Source organism: Parasteatoda tepidariorum, chromosome 4 (genome assembly GCF_982258835.1).
Source record: "Parasteatoda tepidariorum strain Cologne lab strain chromosome 4, Ptep-v5.0, whole genome shotgun sequence".
NCBI classification, from domain to species: Eukaryota; Metazoa; Arthropoda; class Arachnida; order Araneae; family Theridiidae; genus Parasteatoda; species Parasteatoda tepidariorum.
In genome coordinates, this window is record NC_141758.1 from 8,097,437 (window position 1) to 8,121,357 (window position 23,921).

The 23,921-nt window shown below is 29.6% G+C and overlaps 1 protein-coding gene across 1 annotated transcript in view; it reads left to right on the forward strand.

Moving 5' to 3' along the window:
- Pi4KIIIalpha (phosphatidylinositol 4-kinase III alpha) overlaps nt 1-23,921 on the forward strand; it is a 66,661-nt gene that overhangs the window by 38,481 nt on the left and 4,259 nt on the right. The window contains exons 28-44 of the mRNA XM_016051775.4: nt 678-737; nt 815-942; nt 2,734-2,892; nt 2,983-3,131; nt 3,204-3,311; nt 5,481-5,602; nt 6,603-6,847; nt 7,668-7,849; nt 10,146-10,278; nt 10,358-10,483; nt 11,885-11,938; nt 12,859-12,979; nt 15,716-15,845; nt 15,931-16,074; nt 17,431-17,602; nt 20,254-20,358; nt 22,061-22,186. Coding sequence (XP_015907261.3) covers nt 678-737; nt 815-942; nt 2,734-2,892; nt 2,983-3,131; nt 3,204-3,311; nt 5,481-5,602; nt 6,603-6,847; nt 7,668-7,849; nt 10,146-10,278; nt 10,358-10,483; nt 11,885-11,938; nt 12,859-12,979; nt 15,716-15,845; nt 15,931-16,074; nt 17,431-17,602; nt 20,254-20,358; nt 22,061-22,186 — 2,264 coding nt within the window. The remainder of the gene's footprint in view (nt 1-677; nt 738-814; nt 943-2,733; nt 2,893-2,982; nt 3,132-3,203; nt 3,312-5,480; nt 5,603-6,602; nt 6,848-7,667; nt 7,850-10,145; nt 10,279-10,357; nt 10,484-11,884; nt 11,939-12,858; nt 12,980-15,715; nt 15,846-15,930; nt 16,075-17,430; nt 17,603-20,253; nt 20,359-22,060; nt 22,187-23,921) is intronic.

Here is a 23,921-nt window from a genome sequence, read left to right on the forward strand (position 1 = left end):
CAATCTCTTTATGGTGGCTAATGTAATCAAGAAAAGAGTTCTTTGTCAGAAGCTAGTTATTTTAACATGATCATGCATTCTTTGGAAAATTATTTTGCATTTTGTTACTGTATGTAGTGCTTAAGAATGTTTTTAGAGTCCTTAAAAAGTACTTGAAAGGTGCTTATTTTGGCTATGCACCCTATTATAGCAGAATTCAATCTAGATCTGTAAAAAGCAGGGCGTTTAAAAGGGGCTCTATTTCTTTCTTTTTTTTAAGAAAAAGAGGCAACAAGAAAAAAGACAGTCTTTAGTGATAAAAAGGTCATTTTACTTCTAAAAAAAACGGACAAACAATTTCAAAATGGGGCTTATCATTATATTGCCCAAAGCTCATCATGTGATTTTTTTAAAATAATATAATGTCGATATGTTTTTTAAGCAACAATAATGAGTAATTTTATGATTTTTAACTTTCATATTTGCAGAGTTGAGAAACATGTAAAAAATTTTGAAATTTATAAAATATTCTAAAAATTGGAGTATGTGTAAGTAACGCTATGACTTATTTTCACAAAAATTATTTGAACTACTCAAATTCTTTTTAACTAAGTTATGTATTTTCAAAGTCTACAAATTCAACATTTGTAAACGGCAAAATTGTCCTAATATAATATGTGATATTCTTTTATGAACAGATTCTGAAAGCCATGATAAATGCTTGAATCGTGTGTGTGCTCTGCTAATTGCCACAAAAGGTATGTTCTCCATTTAATCTGTTTTTATTGTTAGAAACTGTTGAGTTTTATTAAATCACTTTTTTTCTTCCGTGTAGAGATTGATCGTCGTCTCCTTCACGCCCTCTGCTGGTCTCCCGTGGAATTATTTACAGACGAAGCAATGAGGTGTGCTATTTCATGTTGGCAGTGGCTTCTAGCTGACAGATCTGACATGGAACTACAAGTGAGATTTTTTATTTAATTTTAATTTGAACGCACACAGTGTTACCATTTAAAGTCTGGGAACATTCACCATAACTAGGAAGGTTTCATATGAAACAAATTAACATTTAATTTTGATTATTTGCTGCAAGTTTCATTTAGAACTCACTCTTAATACAAAAATAACAGGAAATAACCGAATTACGCAAATAACGCCAAAAAACAAATCGGTGGTTGAAAACTCGAAATCAAAAAATTCCAAAATCAAAGAAAAAATTAATCTATGAATCAGTGAATCTTTAAATGAGCATATCAACAATAGGTTTAATGCATGAATCAGCTAATCAATGAATATACAAATTAGCTCATTAATTAATCAGTGTTTTAAAAGTAACTAATTCTATGAGACATTGATTAAACAGATTAACATGCGTTCAAACCAATAATTGAGTGATTTTTCATGTTAACAAATTCATGAATGAACGAATCAGTTTATCCACTGAATAGTTAAATTATTGTTTTTTATATTCTTAAATTCAATGGTTATTTATTTGTTGACATTTTGATTAATTGATTTGCAGACTTATCGAGTTACTCATTCATTTATTCACTGAGCAGTTTGTCATGTTGTTTTATTCTTCTCCTAGAATCAATTTCCTGTGTTATTTGATCATTTAGTTTTATATGTGTAGTCGTAAGAAGGCATTTTCACTGAAAGTTGTTGTACATAGCTGAAATAAAAGTTTTAAAATCATATCATTAAGCTTATCTACTAAACAATGCATTTGTCAAGAACAAATCACTATTAAAATGTAAAATAATTCTCAAATTCAAATTACTTTTTAAGACAAAAGCAGACATAAATATTTCTTAATTGTGGGGATAAAACTAAAAACATTATAACTGGTTTGCTATAGAGATTATAACCCCTTACCAACTATTTATTTTCTTGCTCAGTTTCGGAACTTAAATGAAATTTTTATTTTTCACACCTGCAAAGTTAATGTTTTATGTGGAGGTTAAACTACAACAAATTCGAGCTTTTGACCTGCTCTACTTCCCATTAGAAAGTATACAACTGCATATTTTATGAAGCATTATTTTCAAACAGATAGTTTTGTTTTTACTAAAATAAATAAATAATCTAATTTTTTAGCTCAAATCTGCTGTATTTCATAACATATTAATGATATTAAGTAATTCCTGTGAGTTTGAGGTGAAAATTTGTTTTAGTTATTTATAGATGTATTGTTAAAAAAAGGTGTACTCGGCAGAAAGTACTTGCTTATTTGGCAGTCCTGTTTTGGTCTCTTTTTACTTGTTTATTACTGTTCTTGTTTCAAAAGTGTAGCATCATACTTTAAAGTTAGCATATTGTTTGAGCAGCAAGATTAAGTTCATTTTGCAAATTATCATTTAAGTGTAAATTTCTAAGCCGGTATATTTTTGACAAGGTGAGAAGTGTTTTATAAAGATTTTTTTTTCAAATGGTGATTCTGGAGTCCTGAAAAGACAGGTCTTCAATTGATGATTCTGTTTTAAACGCAACTAATAAATCAGGTCATAGATACATGTAAACAAGAAATACTATTCAAGATAGTCTTAAAACCCAATCATCATGTTGTGAACCAAATGGCTTCAAAATACACCGGAAAGAGTAACTCAGAGGCAGTAAAGAGTTTGCAGTACTAGTGTAGAAAACACCTTCCATAGAATTGTATTACATAGATCTACTGTACATTTAAGCAATCAACGAAGCTAAGTTAATTTGAAAAATATTTATGTTTTTAACTTTGCGTTTTTTTTAAAACAGTTTCTTCAGGAGATGTCAGCCGCTTGGCAAATGACCATTGATCGCCAAATTGGACTTTTTGCAGAGGATCCAGAACAAGTGGATCCCTTAGCCGCTCACGAAGGCTGTGAATTGAAGCCAAATGGTCCTTTCATTGGTCCACATTCTTTGTGGGTGAAGGTATCTAACACAATTACATTAATGATTTCTTTTAGTAAATCGATTGGTGAAAATAAAGCAATTGACTCACAAACTGAAATAAATTTTTAGTTTTTATCTGAGAGACTTGAAGTTGCCAAGTACTGCAACATGAATGAAGTTGAAATATTTGCAAACATCTTGCATCACTCTTTGCCAGTGACGGTGGGTCGTCAGAATTACAACCATCGCCATATTGCTTCCATGAGTACCCGGTTCAGGTAGGTAATTCTGCTAATCTTATTCACTTTCCAAAATAGTCTGATGTGTCTAATTATGTCGTATTTTTGCAGACTCTTATCTTGTGGCTTGTCCTTATTGCAAGGCGACATATTACCCCGAACTGTGTGCAAAAATGTTCTTCGTGAAAGAATATACACGGCTGCATTAGACCATTTTTGGTAAGTTCATTAATTTTAGGTTTTTTAAAAATATATATTTGAATTTCCAAAGAATTTACTAAGCCTTGTGTGTAAAAAAAATAATGTTATTATATTTAAAAAAATTAAATTTGCATTTGCAGTTTAAAAAATTTCTGATGTAAATTAAAATATTTATGTTTACTAGTGGCATGCATATTTTTATCCAGTGCTTTGTCTTTCCAATACTCTATAGGACTGTGATATTTTTAAAAACCATTCATTACTGGCATTGATAATTAAATAAAAAGTAATCATATAAATGGATACAATAACACTAGATCTTACAAAGAACCCTCTTCTTAACCCTCTGGTGGTTTTTAATTTTTCATTTTTACTGCTTCCAAATGTTTTTCTTTATTTTACTATGATTGAGGCTAATTTCACTCCTCTCTCGTATCAGAAAACTGGTGTGAATGGTAATTTTTCTCCTCTTTAATTCCAGATAGATAGGTAGTACCGTCTTTAGGCATAGGCATAACGGGGCAGTACCCGGGGGCTCCAAACACTCTGAGGACCCTTGAGAATCCTACTTTTGAAAAATAGTAATTTTAAAAGCAAAACGAAGAAGAAATGCATTGCCTTAGAAATTTTAAAAGATATATTCTATGGAATAAATCAAATCAATGAAATATGTTCTGTTGATTAAATCTATTCAAATGAATGTGTAATAATTTTTATAATACATTAAATTATATTATATAACTATATTATCAATAAACTAGATAAGTATTAAAGCGAAAAAAATTATTTCATGTCTCATTATTTTAAGTATATTAGTTTAATGCAGTTGGCTGGTTTAATTGAATATGGTTTAAGCCATATTATATAAACCAAACGTTTTTTTTTTTATAGAAAATTTGTTTATTAATTACATTATTTTTGTATTTTATATGAATGCTTTTAATTTGACTCGATAAAATTTTTGCGCACATATTTTTTAAAAAAATATTTGATATTAATTATTTAAGCGCAACTGTTTTACTATAAATAAACATAGATATGTAACTTTTTAATGCTTGCGTATCATTTCTTTCCTAAAAATATATCCTTGTAGAACAAATGAGAAAGTTTTAGGTTAGTTCGTGTCTCTAAAACTGCTTTTAAACTAAACTCAGTGGCACAATAGCCCATAGAGGGCTAGAGTCTACTGTGCCCATTGCAATTTTCTTGACCTTGAGCTCTGGGATGCAGTAGCAGATTTTCCTATTCAATCAATGTGGAACCCCCAGTGTTGACTCCCCATATATGCTAAGTACTCATTTTATCGACTCACCAAAGGGATGAAAGGCTGAGTCAACCTTGACCGGCTCGAGGAGCAAACCGAGGACCTGTAGCACAAGAGCAAGAAGTGCTACCACTCAGCCACCGGGCTATTTTTTTTAAAAATTTTGAGCTTAATTGCTAAAGTGAATCTGTCCTACTATAAATAAGCATAAATATGTCATTTTTAAATGTGTATATATCATTCCTTTCCTAAAAAAATATTTTTGTAGAACAAATTAATGTGAGAAAGACTTAGGTTAGTTCATGTCTCTAAAACTACTTCCCCAATGCTAAAAAAACAATAAAAGTTCGCTTAAAATTGCTTATTAAAATTTTTCATTTCGCCTAGTCATGCGTTTTATCTATTTAATTATTTTAAATATTTTCTATGGTTTTCAAAATTATTTAAATTTTAAGTATTGAGGATTATAAATGGTTACCATCTCAAATTTTTTCAAAAATATTGAGATCTTAAAAATAATCAATTTTATGCACGTGGATTTTTTGTTGCTCGATTTTAAACAGTAGGACATGTTATAGGGGCTCAAAATATTTCTGTATTCCGGGGCCCTCTATGCCATTAAGACATCCCTGGTGATATATGTTTACAATAAAAATCAGTTGCTTTTTCTGGTCAGTCTATAAGTGTAAAGTAGAGTGAAGTTTAGTACATAACATAAGAGGATAAAAAGACTTTCTTCCTGCTGAACTACTGGTGGAATGTAAAACAGGAGCTTCTAAATGAATAGTTTAAACATTTAGAAAAATAAAACCAATTTAGCGAAAACACTAGAAACATTTTTAAAAGGAAATATTTTTATTATACCTTTAAGAATTGTTGCTGCCCATTGAATGAAATAATAGTTATAATTGTTTTCATTGCAGCGCTCCGCCAATGTGTCCTACGCAGAAAGGTCCTGAATTGAGAGATGATATTACAATTTTAATAAAGTTTTGGAATAATTTATATACAGATAAAAAATATTTGAAAGCATCCATGATGGGTGGTAAGTCTTCTTGGTTTCGATATTTATGAAAAATTCTTGCACCATTAATTTAATGTTCAGTATCTTTATATTAATTAGAAAATTATCTTCAATAATTTAGGGTGGTGTATATTAATAAATTCATATGATTCATTTTTTAAAAAATATTTTCACGTTTTTTTACTTAATGATGAAAGAATTACTTTTAAACAGCATTATGACAATAATGTGAGCTTAGTTTTGACTGCTTTGTTATAAAAATGCAAAATTTTATTTTTATTCTCTTGGGTTGTACTTCATAGAAAATCACTCGTTTTTATCACTTTACAAATTAAAACAGATCCTTAATTGTTGTTACAATGCTACTTATTTGTTTATTTAAACCATTATAAGAATTTTTTGTTTTTTTTAAAGTATTTAGAGACTTTTTAGGAGTAAATCAGAATGTTGCGTAGTCTATTAAAAATACCCTCTAGACATTAAGAGGTTAGGCCACTCACGGTTTTTAATGAAACCATTTTTTCTTTTCTTCTTTTGCCTAAAAAGTGTCTTATTATTTTTAATCTGCATACTTTATTTTTAATCAGACATGAATTTTTAATGTATTCCTTTACAGTCCACTGTGTACACCCAAAGAACATTATAAGCAAAATCTCGCAAATAAATATTCAGACTCAAAATTTGAGCAAATCTTAATCTACTAATTTATTATTTGAAATTAGTACCTGGCAATTATATTATAATATATATACATATATGTATTTACATGCAGGCTCTAAATTAAGTCTTTCATCATATCTAAAAACTTAAAAAAACTAATAGAAAAAAAGCATGCTGCCATTTTATTTTGGAAAAATTAATTTTAGTATTCAACTGTACTATAACAAAGACCTTTTCCACAGTATAATAATTTATTCTACATTCTTGCTGAAATAATTTCCTTTAATTTGCAAATTTTTTTCTACTGCAAGAGTAGTTTAGCCTTTACAAATATATCACATAATATTGATGTCACTTACAGATTTGAGTGATGGGTCCGGGAGTCAAAATCTTTCATTGAGCCTGAGTTCAGATTTACGAAGCAGCACTGATTTGTCACAGACAAGGGCACCCCCAACTGGATGGATGAATACCATGCCACTCAGCAGTAACATGTCAACCATATCACGCAGGTCATCAGGGGGAAGGTCCGGGCGTCGAGAAAATCACTCTGATAGTTTCATCAAAGGTTATGTTAAGAAAAGAAATCTTATTTTAGGACTTTTAGTAAGTAGCTTACTAACTGCTTTTAAGAATGACATTTAAGCCATTACTAGTTTTACTTATTTTTAAAATCCAGACTGCAGTTTATTTATTTGAAAAGAAATATTTTTTAATATTTTTTATAAGTGTTCTTTGTAAGTTTAATACTTTTCATTTAACTTAAAAAAATGAACATTGAACTTTATTTTCAAATATCAAATAACAAAAAAAAATCAAATTATTATTATTTGTACATGGTATTCTGGTAACATCTCCCTTAATGTGTAATTTTAAAATTATAGTCGGAAATTAGTATAAAAAATTACACGTTAGTAGTTAAGTGTTAATATTTAAGTTAACAAGTATTAATATTGAGTAAAACAAAAGCATTTTTTTTAAATTTTGCAAATTACTATGTAGTAATTACTAGTTATAAAGTAATTACTATCAAATTATTACTAAAAAGGCAGTATTAAAAACATTGATAACAATGTTATTGCCAAATGAAACTTGATGGCATTTTAAAAGTATCTTTTTGCTTCCTTCAATTTGTCAATGAGAAAATAAAAGAAACTTGCTGGAATTAAAAAAATTTTTTCACAAAGGCAGTGTACATAGAAGTTCAAGGAATTTTAATTAAAAATATTCTAATAATTTGTTGAACTTTTTTTTCCTAGCTGTAACAATTAAAATATTTTTATTTATTGGTCATTATTAATTCTTAGTTCACTATGATTCTTCAAAGCCTAAAAAAGTTTGTCCCGTAGAAAATGTAGCTTGCTAAAAGTTGAATTAATTTAAAATCCCAATGCAACTTTCTGGAGATTCTTTTACTTCTTTGCAGGCCGTAGACATTGAGTTTCTTATTACGTGGAACAACCCTATGTCTTTGCAAGAGAATAGTTTCCCTGAAGAAGACATGATCTCTTCTTGGAAGTCTCAACAGATATCCGAGAAAACGTGGAGGGAAACTGCCCGATTGTCCTGGGAAATATCACCTGCTCTAGCTGTTTATTTACCCTGCAGGTTTGTATTGAAGCATTTATTACTTTGATATTTTTTTTCTAATCCTTATAGTTTTATAACTGTTGCTGAACAGCTGACCCAATCTTTTGAACTTAAATCTACCAATGCTCAACTCCATCGCCTTGCAATTTTGAACCCTTGAACCCAATCCAGAAGACAAGAGTGTTTCTTTATTTACTCTATGAAATGAAAAGCTTAAAGTTTCATTAAAAAAAATATTTATTAACCATTATAAATTAGACAGCAACATGCTAGGCCAGAACAGAACAAGTACTGAACGTGAACTACGACCTCCTCCAAGCAATCCAGAACATCAATGCATCCATCTCCTCACAGTTACAGTTATTTCTATACAGTTAAAATACATATGTTACAAGGAGAGTTCCTGGATCATGTATTGGGAGAAATTTGCCTTCGTGGAGGAATTTTTGATGGAACAAATCAGCGTTTGCGTTACATGGAGTGGAAAACCACGAAAACCTCCCTCGGTAAGCCTGGTGGCAAGAGGTCTCTAACCTATAATCCGTCGATTTTCGTATTTACTGATTCTAAACTTACTCATTGTAAATCGTATTCTCATGATTTAAAAATCGTGCATCGTGATTCGTATTAACGTGATTAAAAAATCCAATACCTGTATTTGTTTTTACAAGTTTTTAAAATCAATATCGCTATTCTTATTCACGCGAGTTTAAATTTCAATGTAGTGATTCGTATTCACGCCAGTTGAAAATCCAATGTTACTGTTAGCATTCACAAGATCTAAAAATTATGCATCGTGATTAGTATTTACGCGATTCAAAAATCCAATATTGCAAGTTGTATTTTCGCGTTCTGAAATTCAATATCGCGATTCATATTTACGCGATTTTAAAATTCAAAATCTTGATTTGCATTTTTGCGTTCTTAAAATCCAATATCGTGATTCATATTCACACGATTTTAAAATCAAACATCAATTTTTGTATTTACCTCATTAAAAAGTCATTCATTCAGTCCATTTAGAAATCCATTACTGCGATTTGTATTTTCGCGTTCTTAAACCGCGATTCATATTCATGCTACTTTAAAATCCAATATCGCGATTTGTATTTTCGCACTCTTAAAATCCAATATCGAGATTAATATTTACTCTATTTTAAAATCAAATATCTCGATTCTTGTAAGAACTAAGTTTTTTTCTACATTAGTTTCTGTAAAAGTGTGTGGTAGGTCATTTAATTATAAATCTTAGTTCAAAAAGTTATATTAAATATGAATGGTAAATAAACTGATATCTTGTTATCAAGTTTTTGCACACTGTTCAATTGTTTATTCGAGTTGGCTACTTTCGGGGCTTTTCACTTTGTGTCACAATTGCCCCTAAAGTCTAGTTTATTGCATTTTTTCTTGGTTTATTTTTCACCTTTATTTGTCCCTATCCTTGCATTTTCTTCTTTCTTGAAATCTTTTGTTTACCTCATTCACCTCTGGTGAGTTTTTGAGACTAAGCTCCTGTTTTAAAGTGCCCCAAACTCACGAACTTATCAGATCAGACCTATGCCACAGTTTCTGTTGTTTTTCTTCCTAGTTTTGTGTAAAAGCTTGCTGTATTTTCAGTTTGAATATTTTTTATGTGTTGAATTTTTTTTTCTTCTTTTTTTTCATTTTAAGTATAAAAACAGTAAGCTTTTTTTTAAATCATTTTTTATTTTATTTTCAATAGTAGCGTAAAAGCTTGCTGTATTTTCTGTTTGAATATTATTTAAGTGTTGAGAATTTGATTTTTGCATTTTCAGTTTAAATTTATTTATTAAAAGACAGTAAACTCTCTTTTTATTTTCAATAGCAGAGAACTTGACAAAATGCAGCAAGTAAAAACAAATATTTAATAAGCCCATAAAGGGGGCTTAGAAAGATATCAATCTTAAATAGATGGCAGTCATGTTTAGTAATACATTGTCAATGTCTGACAGTGAAGCCTCTCGAGCTTGTATTTTTTCCCCTCTAAAAGCGACCAACTTTAAATCCCCAGTTTCTCTTGATACAATAATAAACCTTAAGATATAAACTAAACAATGTAAAGAGAAATTCATACTTTGTTTAGGTGCATAATATATTAGTTTTCTTAGACTTATTTAAATTTGAAGGATAGGAAATCACAGATTTAAATTCATCACATGGATTGCCTTTTTCTTTATGGTACTAATAAAGAAAAATAGAGTAATATATTGTTAAAGTTTTTAGTACAATATTTGACATCTTTTCTTTCGTTGTGTTATTGTGAAAAATTACAATGTATAAACTTTCATTTAAGGTTTACTAATTCAGAAGTCTTGGTGGCTGAAATTTCAAGATTAGTTCAATGTAATCCAGCCAGCGTCTCGTACATACCAGAGGCATTGCAGTACTTAACTACATCAGAAAGCATCATTAATGATTCGTCAGAGGTAAAGGATTCATTTACAGTCATAATAATTTGCTATATGTTTGTAAGCGCATCGATTTAAACAACAAATTTCTTTACAGCTTACACATGTGTTAACATGGGCTAGAGTTCCTCCAATCAAAGCACTGGCTTATTTTTCACGGCAGTTTCCTCGCCACCCTCTCACTGCTCAATATGCGGTTCGAGTCCTCTCTTCATTCCCCCCTGTAAGTGAAACAAATGCTGTTTTATACTTTTTAAACAAATGATATGTTAATTGTTTTCAGGGTTGGACCCAGAACAAGGAGAATAGAGAAGATACAGGGAATTTTATTAATCGGGGGGAAATATCAGTGAATTTAACTAAAACACCAAACAATTCAAGGAAGATGAATAATCCTTTTTTAAGGCAACTAAAAGTCCTATTTTTCTTAAAAATAAATTGTTTATTTTCAACTTTAATGGTTCATGTAAATGTTTTGCTACATTTTCTGTTTAAAAATTCAGCATAATTTAAAAATTAATGATAAATTTTCTGCCAATAGTTATAAAAGGCATGGAAAATCAATTAAATCAGTCTTGAAAAGTTAGAAATTTTTTTTTCTGGGGTTTATCGTTGCCTTATAGTAAAGTGCCTCATTTGTATGATCCTCTTTTTGCCAAATACATCTGTTATTCAAGTCAATTTCAAAGTGATTTTTTTGCATCTGCATATTGTTTTCCCCCCTCAATTTTCACTATGTACTATTATAATTTCTCTAAAATGAGAGCTTTAGAATAAAATTAAAAATATCTCTTTGTACTGCAAGACTACATGAAATGTATCATAAATAAGCCTATGAAATGTATAATATAATGCATCTTAAAAAAAGCCTTTTGTTAGTAAGTAAGGTTTGCTGCTTTTGTTTTGCTGAAGAAATTTGAATATTGAAGTTTCTGTTGCTTCAACCATCTTTTATTTATTACTGTACTCTTTGTAAATAGAATGGGTGTCTCATTACAGTGTGTGATTTTCAAACTCACCACATTTCTCCCCTCTTTCTTACTATGGTTTTGGCAAATCATGTTTATTTCCATGCCAGTATATTTCAACTAAATTGTACTGCCATGAAGAAAAAGAAAGATTTGCTAATAACCTGTAACAGAGGGAGGAAAAGTGTGGAGAGTGGGAAAATCACGTAATGTTGAGATGCCTAGGTGTCTAGCAGAGTCTAGTACTAATTGCAAAGAATATTGCGCAGTTCACTTCTGATAAACTGAGGTGAGGTAAGTTATTTAGGCACAAAAATGCAATACATCGTGTAAATGGGATCAGTGGAATGCTTGTAATAAATATAAATCAATTAAATCAGCTAAGGATTAAGAAATAGATATTTCTTTTTCGCAAATGGTTAATTAAAAAAAGGACCGAAAAATTACTGCGAAGTGGATTGGTTTGTTCTTACAACTGGTTAGACTTATTTTTGCAAATATTAAAAAAAAAAATTGTGTTTTATTTTATAAATAAAATATTTCATTTCTATTCACCTTTATTTTTTGTTAATGTATACAATGCATTTGTAACTTTAGCATCTTTTCAGTTCCAAAAAAAGAGCAAATAACAAATGTAAATATTCTTCTGTTTGCAGGATGTGATACTATTTTACATTCCACAACTTGTTCAAGCAGTGAGACATGACAGTGTAAGTATTCTTAACAATACTTTTGTTATATATTTAATCTATGTTTTTTACACCACTTTATTGTCAGTTTTCTAAAATTGAATATTTATATACATATTTTAGTTATTTTTTTTTTAAAAAAGGGATAAATTATTACTTATTTAAATATCTGACTTTTTTGAAATTCGATTTCTCAGGAACTATTAGACTGATTTCGCTTAAACTTTGTATTCTGCCTTCTAAAAGTACATACTTAAAAAAGCAAAACTATTCCCTCACTAATGTGTTTCTGGGTATTACCCACCTTTACAGTTTCTTTAGAAACTTATATAGTTGCTGAAATAGTTAAATTCGCATTAACATTATTCACAATTTTTCTATTACAGTACAGAACCCGTTATCCGGAAATCAGAAAACCGGAAAACCAAAAAACCGGAACGAAATTCGATTAATTTTACCCGCTTTTTTAAAAAAAAAAAAAAATTTTTTTCCTCATAAGTTTTGGGATTCTTCGTTCTTTTCTGAAAGCTGTTTACCTTACCATCATTTTGGAAATAATCATTAGTGTATTACTTCATCGTTTTTTCTTCTTTTTAAGATTATTTCCAATTTTTTTGTTGTTGTTGGGTTTAACTATAAAAAAACGGCTTTTTGTAGAGATTCAGAAAACCGGAAAAATCAGTTATCCGGAATATCGATGGTCCCAATCGTTCCGGATAATCGGTTCCCTACTGTACTTATAATTTTTAAATGTAATTAAACTTTGCATGCCTGTTCTAATCAAAAGATATTCAAAATGCTCCTTGTATTTTTCCTTTTTTTTTTTTTTTTCTCTGGCAAAATTTTTTCAACACAAATTTTTTTGAAAGAAAAATTTATTTGTTTAGTTAAAACTTCATTATTTTCATGTGTAAAACAGCAATACATTTTTTATATATTAGATGGGCTATGTGACAGAATTTATTAAAAGTGCTTGCAAACATTCCCAACTACTGGCTCATCAGTTAATTTGGAATATGAAAACAAACATGTACTTAGATGAAGAGGCTGTGCAACAAGACCGTAAGTGACTTTTTCTCCTATTTCTTTACTAGTGACTTTTTCTCCTATTTCTTGCAAGCATTGAGCACTTGGGCAAAATTGCATGGAAATTTATTTGCTATGTGGGGAATTTTATCAGTCTGGAAAAGTCAGGGAATTTTATCTATCTGAAAAAAAAAACTTGTAAATGATAAGAATTTTTATCAATCTGGAAAAGAATAGGCAATTTTATCAGTCTAGAAAAAGCACAGAAAAGTCAGGGAATTTTATAAGTCTGGAAAAAACAGGGTGTGAAGGTGGTTAGTCCAATTTTTATATGGAGGTTTCTTCATTGTAGTATTTTTTGCATATTTTGGCTGTAGCAGATACCAAGGGCGCCGGCAGCGGGGTGCAAGGGGGTGCACTTGCACCCCCCTGGCTTTTTTTAAACAATTAAAGAGATACAGAAAAAAAATCGATTATAACATTTTTTTATTAAAAATATTTTTATTCAAGAACAAATAATTAAGTAATTATTGATACATAACAATTAAAAAATTGTATAATCAAACAAGAATTGTTATCGTCTTGTTAGCTGTCCAAATCTGCTTATAACTTTTTCAATGAATTCTGAGTCATCTTTTCTTATGCACACTGAGCATGCACAAACTACTTAATCTCTCGTGAGACATTGTAAACCGATTCCATGTTTTAATGCTTCGCATTGTACTAAAAGTGCGTTCAATAGTGCACGTAGTAGCTGGAAGAGTTAGGCAAATTTTGACTGCCTCCCCTCTACAGCTGGATAAAACGGTGTGGCCTGAATAACTAAATTTATGTATTCGAGGAATTCATAAGAATTTTCTCTATTAAAATAGATTAAAAAATTAACAGATTGAAGTATATGTAATAACAAAGCAAAATGTAACAAAATACTTTTTTTAAGAAGGGAGAGTAGTTTGTTAGAGGGTTGCACCCCCTTTTATATTATTCTGCCGGCGCCCTTGGCAGATACACTTGGGTTTCTTACGAATGAGTAATGTTTCATTGGAGAGAATCGAACAAAATCATTAAAGGAAAAATGTTGCTTTATTATTTTGTAAATATTATTAGGAGCAATATGGCAATATAGTTATTAAAATGATAAAATTAAAATAAAATTCTCCCTTTAAGAGATTTAGACATTCAATCTTCTCACATCAAGAATTTTGTAAAATTAATTATCAGACAGACTAAGGAGCGTAACCCCCAATCCTAACGACAAGAATAAACAATTTAAATTAAAGGGACTTTTCCCAATGAACAGTTAGGAGCATGGGAAGACATCCATAGTTGGCGATTTATAGAATGATGAAATAACCAAAAACAAAGCCAACCCCTCGTAATTAATATTAAATTTTGAAATCATTCACCGGTTTTGGCTTCATCGCCTAAAAGACTGTGAGAATTTACATAACCCTGTAACTGAAGTATTTTTGTGTTAAGAAAAATAAAGAATAAGGAGTTGTAAATAGATTTGGATGTTAGATTTAGTAAATTGTAGTTTTAATATTTGTATTGAATCCAAAGCCATTACAATGATTGTTTAGAAGGGAATAAAATATTTATGTTTGCTTTTTATAAAATGTAATAAAAGTTAAATAGTTAGCTTAATTTAATTAAAATCTGATTAAGAATGATTGAAAAATATAAATTTAGTAAACTATAGAAATTTTAAAAATGAGGAAATATGTAATACCACATAGCGCAAGGGAATTATCTACTACCTATATGTTTCTTATATTAATACCCAAGAAGTCAAAGAAAGTATTTATTTGAGTTAGAGTTGCCATAAAATTGGTATTTTAGTGATTTTTTTAAAATTGTTTGTTTTATTAAATAAGTTAAATAAGACAACCGAAAAATTATAAATCAGATTAATACCATTAATTACAAATTCAGGGTAAGTATAGAAAACTCAAGGAAAAGTTGTAGATTTTTTTTCTGAGTTTTTTTTGGCTTCCCTGACATTTCCTGTTGATTAAAATAAAATAAAATGGTTTTATTCATTAAAATGACATGGAAAGATTGTAGTGTTGCAAGAATTTATCCAGAAAGGTCAAAATTATTAACTTTGTTTAAAACATATTCTCACCTAATATCATGAATATGACAAATATCTACAATAATCAATAATGAGAATTACTGACAACAATGAATATCTACAATGATCAACATTGGTAATTTATTGTCATTGAAATATATTTTCAATGATAAACATTGATAATTATCGACTGAAAAATATATTTACAATAATATGCATTGATAAATATTGACTAGAAAATATGTTTACAATGATGAGCATTGATAATTAACAATTACGATAAATATCAATGATTATATACAACAATAAATGTCAATAATTATATACAACAATAAGTAATGATAATTACAGACAACATTAAATGACTGTAATTACAGATAAATAAATGTTAACGATGAAAATGATTGAAAAAAAATATTCATATTAGGCATAGAAATCTGTGGCTTTGTTTATACACTAAAACTATGTTTTTTCAATGTTCCAGTTATTGTTAAATTTTTATACTTACTCTGTTATTTTTAAATTGGTGGGTAAAAGTAGAATTTTTAAGAAATGTCTCAAGATTGAGATCAGGATTTTAGATGAGGATTTTATAGATTGAGTCAGAAATAAACTCGTTGTATAAATTATTGAACAAAAAATGTTTTTTTTGTAATAAACTTAAAAATTATTAATTACCACTTCCATTTTTGTAGCTGTAATGTTCGAACCTTTGGAAAACATAATGAATCACATAATTGGTTCTCTGTCTGGTCCTGCGAAACTGTTCTACGAGAGGGAATTTGACTTTTTTGGTAAAGTGACTGCCATTTCGGGGGAAATAAGGTACTCACAGTAATCTCAGCTTTTTATTGCACTGCTTCCTTTGACTGGCACTTTTAAAATGTTTATGTTTTGCATTTATCCATAGACCTTACCCTAAAGGACCTCAACGTAAGCAAGCCTGTTTGGATGCCCTGGCCAAAATAAAAGTTCAACCCGGTTGTTATCTACCTTCTAATCCAGAAGCAGTTGTCTTGGATATTGACTTTAAATCTGGAACACCCATGCAAAGGTAACTATTTGAATTCAAAACGTTTGAAAATTCTATTACAGTGAAACCTGTCAAAGGAATTGTTTCTTAAATTGCTGTTACCCTTGTCATCTCGGATGTTAGGTTAAATTTTTGCTTTGCGTTTTCTTTAAGTTCGTTTCACTTTTCAAACTTTTTAAAAAATGAGGAAAATAAAAGGGCCACTTTATTAGATTAAAAGAAATAGTGTTGGTCATTTTTTTATAACTTCTATGGATTTTTTCTCAGAACTTTAAAGCAATAAAAATATGCAATTCATGGTTTTGGACCTGTCATTTAAAATTACACTTTTTCAGTTTTTGAAATTTAATTTTATTACAGTTTAAACTAATCAAATCCGATATGCCTGTTGCTAAAAAATACTTTTAATGTTCATTACGCAAAGATATATCAAAAATTTTAAAACTTAAAACTGTATTCCATTTAACTCCCTTTCCAAGACTGTTGGTTACATTGTGCTGGTATAATTTTATCAGAAAAAAATTGAATAGAAATATTAAATATTGCCTACCTTATGTCTCAAATTGTGACTGGTCGACGGCATGTATCGAAAGAAGCTACCAAATAGAGAAAATATCCACTATTCGTTTATTGTTTATTTGTAAAAATCAAATAAAGAAATTAATAGCACTTTTAATTTAAAAGCGAATTTCAAAATTTAAGGATATATTTAATTTGTCCTATAAATAACAAGGATGACTGAACAAGAAATTTGATAATTGCCTCAACTATTAAAGAACCTAAATTCATTTCTGTACTTTTTTTGTGCTTTGTTCACATTATTTTTTCCCTACACCTACATAGGTTTGGTAAAGTGTACCCTATCCTCCTTTTGGATGACATAAACTCTTTTGGGAGTTATATGATATATTTTTTATAAACGTTACATATGAATGAAAGAATAACATGATATAAAAACTATTTGATTATTTTCTTACATTTCTTTAAATAAATATTCTCTGTCAACAAAGGCATAAAAAGAAAAATTGTAAAACTAAAAAAATTGTAAAATTGTGAAAAAATTGTGAAAAAGAAATAAATTTGCTCTTTTATTATTCTAAACCATTTCTTATGAATTTTTTCTTTCAATCTTCATTTTTAAAAAGAAAAAAAATTGAATCCTCTATCAAAATTAGTCTCCTAAACGTAGTTATATTTCAGAAGTAGTCTGTCATTATTACATTTAAAGAAAATTTTAATTAATTACATTTTTAATAAAGAAGTTGTAAATTACTGAAAGAATTGCACTTTTTCTGACCATTAGTTACAGTTAACAAACAAAATATGGAATGAATTTTTTTCTTATATGCAAGAAATTAATGTAAATTTCTTTTTCAGTGCAGCGAAAGCACCCTATTTAGCAAGATTCAAGGTAAGGCACTGTGGTATCCATGAAATGGAAAATAAAGTGATGAGTATTGGAAAAGAAGAAGATGAGAATTCCAAAAAAGAAAGTGGTAAAGAGTATTGGCAAGCGGCCATTTTCAAAGTGGGAGATGATGTCAGACAAGTACATACAATTCTTTTTCGATCATTAAATACATAAGGTTAAGCCATAAATAACTTCTTGTAGCCCACTGGCCAGTTTCAAGAATTTTTTAACCATCCCTCTTTTGACAATCACTTAAACTGGTGGTTTCCAAAAACGGAACCCTAGAGTTTCGAAAAAGCGTAAGGATTCCAAGTGTTACAACTTTTATTTTTAATATAAGCATAAAAATTAAATTAAACGGTAATGAAGACCAGAATTTAAGTAGAGGAAGTCAATATGGAAAAGCGCTATAAGCAGCTAAAACCAAAATTTTCTTAAACAAACTCCTTAAATGAAAATGGGAGAATTTAAATAAAAACCAAACAGATTTTAAAGATGCACCTGTTAGCATAATCAGTACTTCATTAGGGGACATGCAAACATGCTGGAGCCTTTCTGTTAAACAAATAACTGGCTGCCTCAAAGTCTCATAATGGAAAACAAAATAAGAATATAATACAATACCTCAAAATAAAATTGAATAGCCAGAGAAACACTATTTAAAACGAAAATACCAAAAAAAGTCAAAAGTACACTGACGTCTACATATAAAATCGGCAAAGAGAAAGTTATAGTGAAGTAACAGAAAATATTAATTTGCCAGACCCTTAAAACAATGAAGTGAAATTTAAAAATTCCAATGCTGTTTTCTTTGTAAAAATAGGAAAACAAGACAAAATCCTGAATCAGGTAAAATCATTTTAATTTAGTACTGCCTTCTATATTCAATAGGGACAAAAAATCCTGATTCTCACTGCATGGGTCCACTTATGCGGGCTTCAATATTGACCAAATTAATTGAACATTTTTAAACATTTTGAATTAAAAGATTATAGTTTCAATAATTAAAAGGAAAATTATTATTGTCCAAAGTAATTCTGAAATTCTTAATCGCTATAAGAAAATTTGTTTTATTATTATTATTATTTTTGCACAGGGATGATTTTTGAAGGCTGTAATTATATTTTGATCTAATTTATAATGAGCAATTCATTTAAATTACTTTAATGAAATTATTTCCAATGAGATGAGAAATAGCAAAATTTTTAAAAACAATTTCTCAAAAATTACTGTTAACAGTTTATTGAATAAGTTATAAACAAACATTCATTAGAATTTTCCATCATGCTTTTCAAATAAAAATAAAATAACTAAATTCATTATTAAGAAATATGTTTCCCAGATAAACATTATCAATTTTAATATCAGTTTTATTCTGTTTTCATTTCAACAAAAACCATAATTTGGCATATTTATTTCGCTGCTTATACATACACTAAAATCAAATTCAGAACTGAAGTAGATTAAGCTTTGTTCTTGGAAATTTAGCTGTCAAATATGAAACCAAATTTATTATTATGAAACAATGAAAAAATTGCATGTTTTTCCTTAAATATATTTTCAAAATAATTAAGTCTTCCATTGATTACTGCCATATTATTATACTTTTCACAACTGCCGTAATATTATACTTTACACATAAAGTCGGGGTTCCATTGAGAGAAAATTTATCATTTAGGGTTCCATCGCTGATAGAAAAATTGGCAGCCACTGATATAAACCTCCAAAATTGTAAGAGTTTTTAACTCTTAAACAATATGGTTTTAAATTAGCTGCTAGTAAGTAAAATTCAGATAATTGAAAGGCACCTACCAACACGCTTTTTATAGAACACAGAGTTTATAATTCCTTTTTTTAAAAATTATTTGTCGTCTTTCCTTGTGATTTTGTGTTATTAAATTAAGATAAAACAGTTTTTTAAGTTCAACTCTTGTGCCAACTGAAAGTAATCTAATTTAACCACAATCAAGTAATTTTCCTCATTAATTTTTCAATTTAGTACTTAACTCTTTTTTTTTTTTTTAAATTTCAATTACCATTGATTTTACGTTATTTATGTTTATAAAAACACATTTCAAAGAAAAGACTATAAATAAGTATGTGATTTTAAGTAGATTTAAGAATACTAATTCAAAGTCCTTCCTTTCGCTAAGGATCCAAGTTGATTTTACTTGAACTTACTAGACATAAAAAACCACATATAAAAAATTGTTAGATAATAAATTATAAGGAGCATGTAAAAGACTAAGTGAAGCTCATTTTTGATTTAAAAAAACTGTATGCTAACAAAAATCAATGATGTTTTCTCTTAAATAACTGGGTTAAATAACTCCAGCGAAATCAACTTAGATGGAGAGTTGGAGAATAAAAATTAAACAGATTGTAAATTGCATGGAAGACCTATATGTTTTTTATATTGGTCTTCCATGCAATTAACAATCTGTTTAATTTTTATTCTCCAAGTCTCCATCCAAGTTAATTTCGCTGGAGTTTGCCTGACATAAAAAATCAAATATAAACAATTATTAAAAATGCATGTAATAAACTCTCAGTGAAACTCATCTTTGATTATAAAGAATTGTAAACTTGCACAGAACACTGATGTTATTTCCTCAATATTTGATGAAACAGAATCCCCTTCAGTTTAATTTGCAAGAAATTGCATTTGTTGTTTTATTTTTATTCCATAATATATCTTAAGGTAATAAGTATTTATAAAGTATACTTATTTATGCAATTAAGAAGCATTAGTTTATCTTGAGTGATGAAATGTTTATTCTGTTATTTAGGATATGCTAGCCTTGCAGGTGATTGCACTTTTTCAAAATATCTTCAAACAAGTTGGATTGGATTTATTTTTATTTCCTTACAGAGTTGTTGCCACATCTCCAGGGGTATGTGTTTTCGTTTTATTTTAATTATTATTTATTGGCATGTTCAGAATATTTATATAATTTGTAGGATTATTGTCAGGATTTAAAATTTTTAAAAGAAAATAATATATTTTTAAATTGTATGGCTTTAAAAACAATCTTAAGAAGGTTTGAAGAAAATTCTTTTACATTGAATAAATGTCAAATTTAATAGGTAGTGTTCCCTCGAACGCTAGAAAAGTGTTTTATAAATTTATAAAAAAATTTAAATGCCTTGATAAATAAAGCAATTTTTGTGCTGGTTTACATATATATATATCACAAAGTTATGCAGTAAAAAAACTGATATTTTCTGTTGTAAATATCACGTTTAATCTTTCTAGTTGATATACGAGGGCGTTTCGAAAAGTAAAGATACAATGGATCGTATTCCTTAAAAAAAACATTTATTTAGAAAACGTCAGTTACATCTTATTAACTCGATTATTTATTATTTTTCGACATAATCACCCCCATTATCCAAACATTTGTTAAGTTGGTGCACAAGCTTTTGTATCCCACAGTCATAGAAGGTTGCCGGAACCACATTTCAACTTCATCTTTGATCTCATCATCGTCGTGGAATGATTTTCCACCAAGATGTGACTTCAGGTAAAGGAATAAATGGAAGTCCCTGGGAGCAAGATCCGGTCTGTATGGCGGATGGCCCAATACTTGCCATTTGAATTGTTTGATTAGTGCTTTGGTTACGAGCGCTGTGTGAGGCCGAGCCTTGTCATGAAGCAAGCGGACTCCATTTGTCAGCATTCCCCTGCGTTTGTTTTGAATTGCCCTTCGAAGACGTTTCAAAGTCTGGCAATAGGCAGCAGCAGTAATTGTCGTTCCGGGAGGCATAAATTCCAACAGAAGAATGCCTTGTCTGTACCAAAAAACGGAAGCCATGATTTTTTTCGCTGAAATCGAAGTTTTGAATTTCTTGACTTTGGGTGAATTCGAATGACGCCATTGCATTGATTGTTGCTTGGATTTAGGTGTATGGTGATAAACCCACGTCTCGTCACCTGTCACAATGTGATCAAGGAACTCATCACCTGCTTCTGCATAGCGTGTGAGGAAGTCGAGTGCAAAGCCCATCCTTTTCTTTTTGTGCTCTTCTGTTAACATTTTTGGAACCCAGCGCGCACACAATTTCCTGTACCCTAACTTGACAGTCACAACTTCATAAAGAGTTGTCATTGCCACTTCCGGTATGATCTGACGCAATTCTTTCAATTTGAGACGTCTATTCGCACGAATTGCTTCCTCCGTTCTCTGAAGAAGGGCATCACAGGTGGCCGACCTGTTTTTTGTTCGTCATGAATATCAGTCCTACCTTCAGAGAAATGACGACACCACTTCGTTACATTTTGTCTATTCATAACGTTCCCATAAACAGAAGCAATTTCTTTGTGAATATCCGCTGGTCTCTGACCTTTTGCATGAAGAAAACGTATGACGGAGCGCACTTCGCATTTGGCGGGATTCTGAATCGTCGCAGTCATTTTAAACACGACCTACTCCAACCAGAATCAACGTTGAAATGCTGAACAACTGCGAGGAGAAAGCTAACGGTTCAAGGTTAAAACCTGTGTTGCCAACTTGCTCACCAAAACTTTTCTTTTCCTCTGGAGTAAGGTGTATCTTTACTTTTTGAAGCACCCTCGTAATATACTTTTATTTTTAGTGTGGTGTTATTGAATGTGTTCCCAATGCAAAATCAAGGGATCAGTTAGGAAGGCAGACAGATATTGGATTGTATGAATACTTCATTAAACATTATGGTGATGAAAATTCAAAAGCTTTTCAGACGGTAAGCTCACACCTATCAATAATTATTTTAAATTATGTATCAATTTGTGATTTTTTAGAACTTCATGAACTCTCAACTTCGTGAATGTAACTTTATTAATGCAAGGGAATTTTAAAAGTAACTGTTCAGTAAAAATGTTTTTTTTTCTGTCCTAAGTGGGACCTACAGTAAGCTGATTCAACAAAAACATGGATGTAAAACACCTAATTTTCTTTAAAAATTTTAAAATTATGAAGTTATTTAAAAATCAGGTAATAAATACCATTTAAATGCTTATTTGAAGTTTCATTTTATTATGAAACACAAATTTGTACTGTTTTTAAATGTAAATTTCATGCTGTTGGTTTTAAAAACTTCTGAAAGTTTTCAAGTTTTCCTAAACTTTAATAAAACTCCCTGATACCTCATTATTTTGGCATAACTGAAACGTTTGGTTTAAACTTAGCCAAATATAAAAGGTGTAAAATCTTTATCTGTTTCTGAACTTTTTTAAATCAACTTTTATCTACCTGTTGTTCTATTGATTTGGCTTACCAAACAGAGAAATGAGAAGAAGTAAAGCTTAGAGATATTATAATTTCTATCCTGGGATGTTGCCAAAAGTGAAGGCAGCCACAGAAGTCATACCTGCTCCACATTGTTTGGAAATCATTTAGCATGTAGATTTAGTGGTGTTGCTTTTCATATATAGTTGACCCACTAATTCTAGAACTGGTCCTATTTACTGATATTTTGTTAAAAACAATGGGTTGTTTTTATCTGCGTAATTGCTATAATTTTATATAATACAGCATACTCTCAATGTCTTGAAAACTTTGTTATGTCAAAAAAATATTTTTTCCCTTGTCATTATATGTCCACCTAATGTTAATTTGAATTCCTATGTCGAAAAACCTCTTATGTCGATTGCGAAATAGAAATTGAATTTTTTTCAGAAAAATCGCAATGTATGTTTATTGTAAACCAATTCTTTTTTATTTAATCAGGGGTCTGTCCAGACATTTTGTGAAAGGTCCGTTTTTGTAAAATTGTGAAAAAATTACTTGTAATTTGTGAATATAAAATAAACGTTAAGTCACATTCTTTCAACCAGGGTCCGCTTTTGTGAATTTGTGCTAATAGAGTCCGTTATTGCAAAAAAAAAACTTTTTCAGGGAGTTTTTAAATTGTAAAGACATACAAGATTATGCTCAACACTGTATAATTATAATTTAAAAAATTAAATTTTAAAAAATAAACAGCAATTATAGCTACTAAATTAGAGATGCAACATACAAATATTTGGTATTTAGCCTATATTGCTGAACGCAGAATATTCATTTCGGACGAATAAAGGAAGAAGCTTCTGCCGAAGACAAAACTTAGTTCGTTTGCATTTGTCTTTCTTCCCCCACCCATTCCTGGGAAGGGTTTATTGGATTAACAAAACAATAACGAAGATAAACAAATTTGTGAAGGGTCCGATTAAAAGATAAATTATTTTGTGAAGGGTCCGTTGTTAAGTTAAAATATTTTGTGAAGGGTCTGTTTGTACGAAAAGATATTTTGTGAAGGGTCCATTAACGGACCCAAATTTCTTCTAAACAGACCCCTGATTTAATGCATAATTATTTTTGTCTTACTTTTAAAAATAAAATTATCATTGTATTTAGACTTATAGTCAACTATCATTACTTCCATATTTAATAGTAAGTTATTCTTATGTTTCATGTCTCTACCTTTTAGAGTAATATTT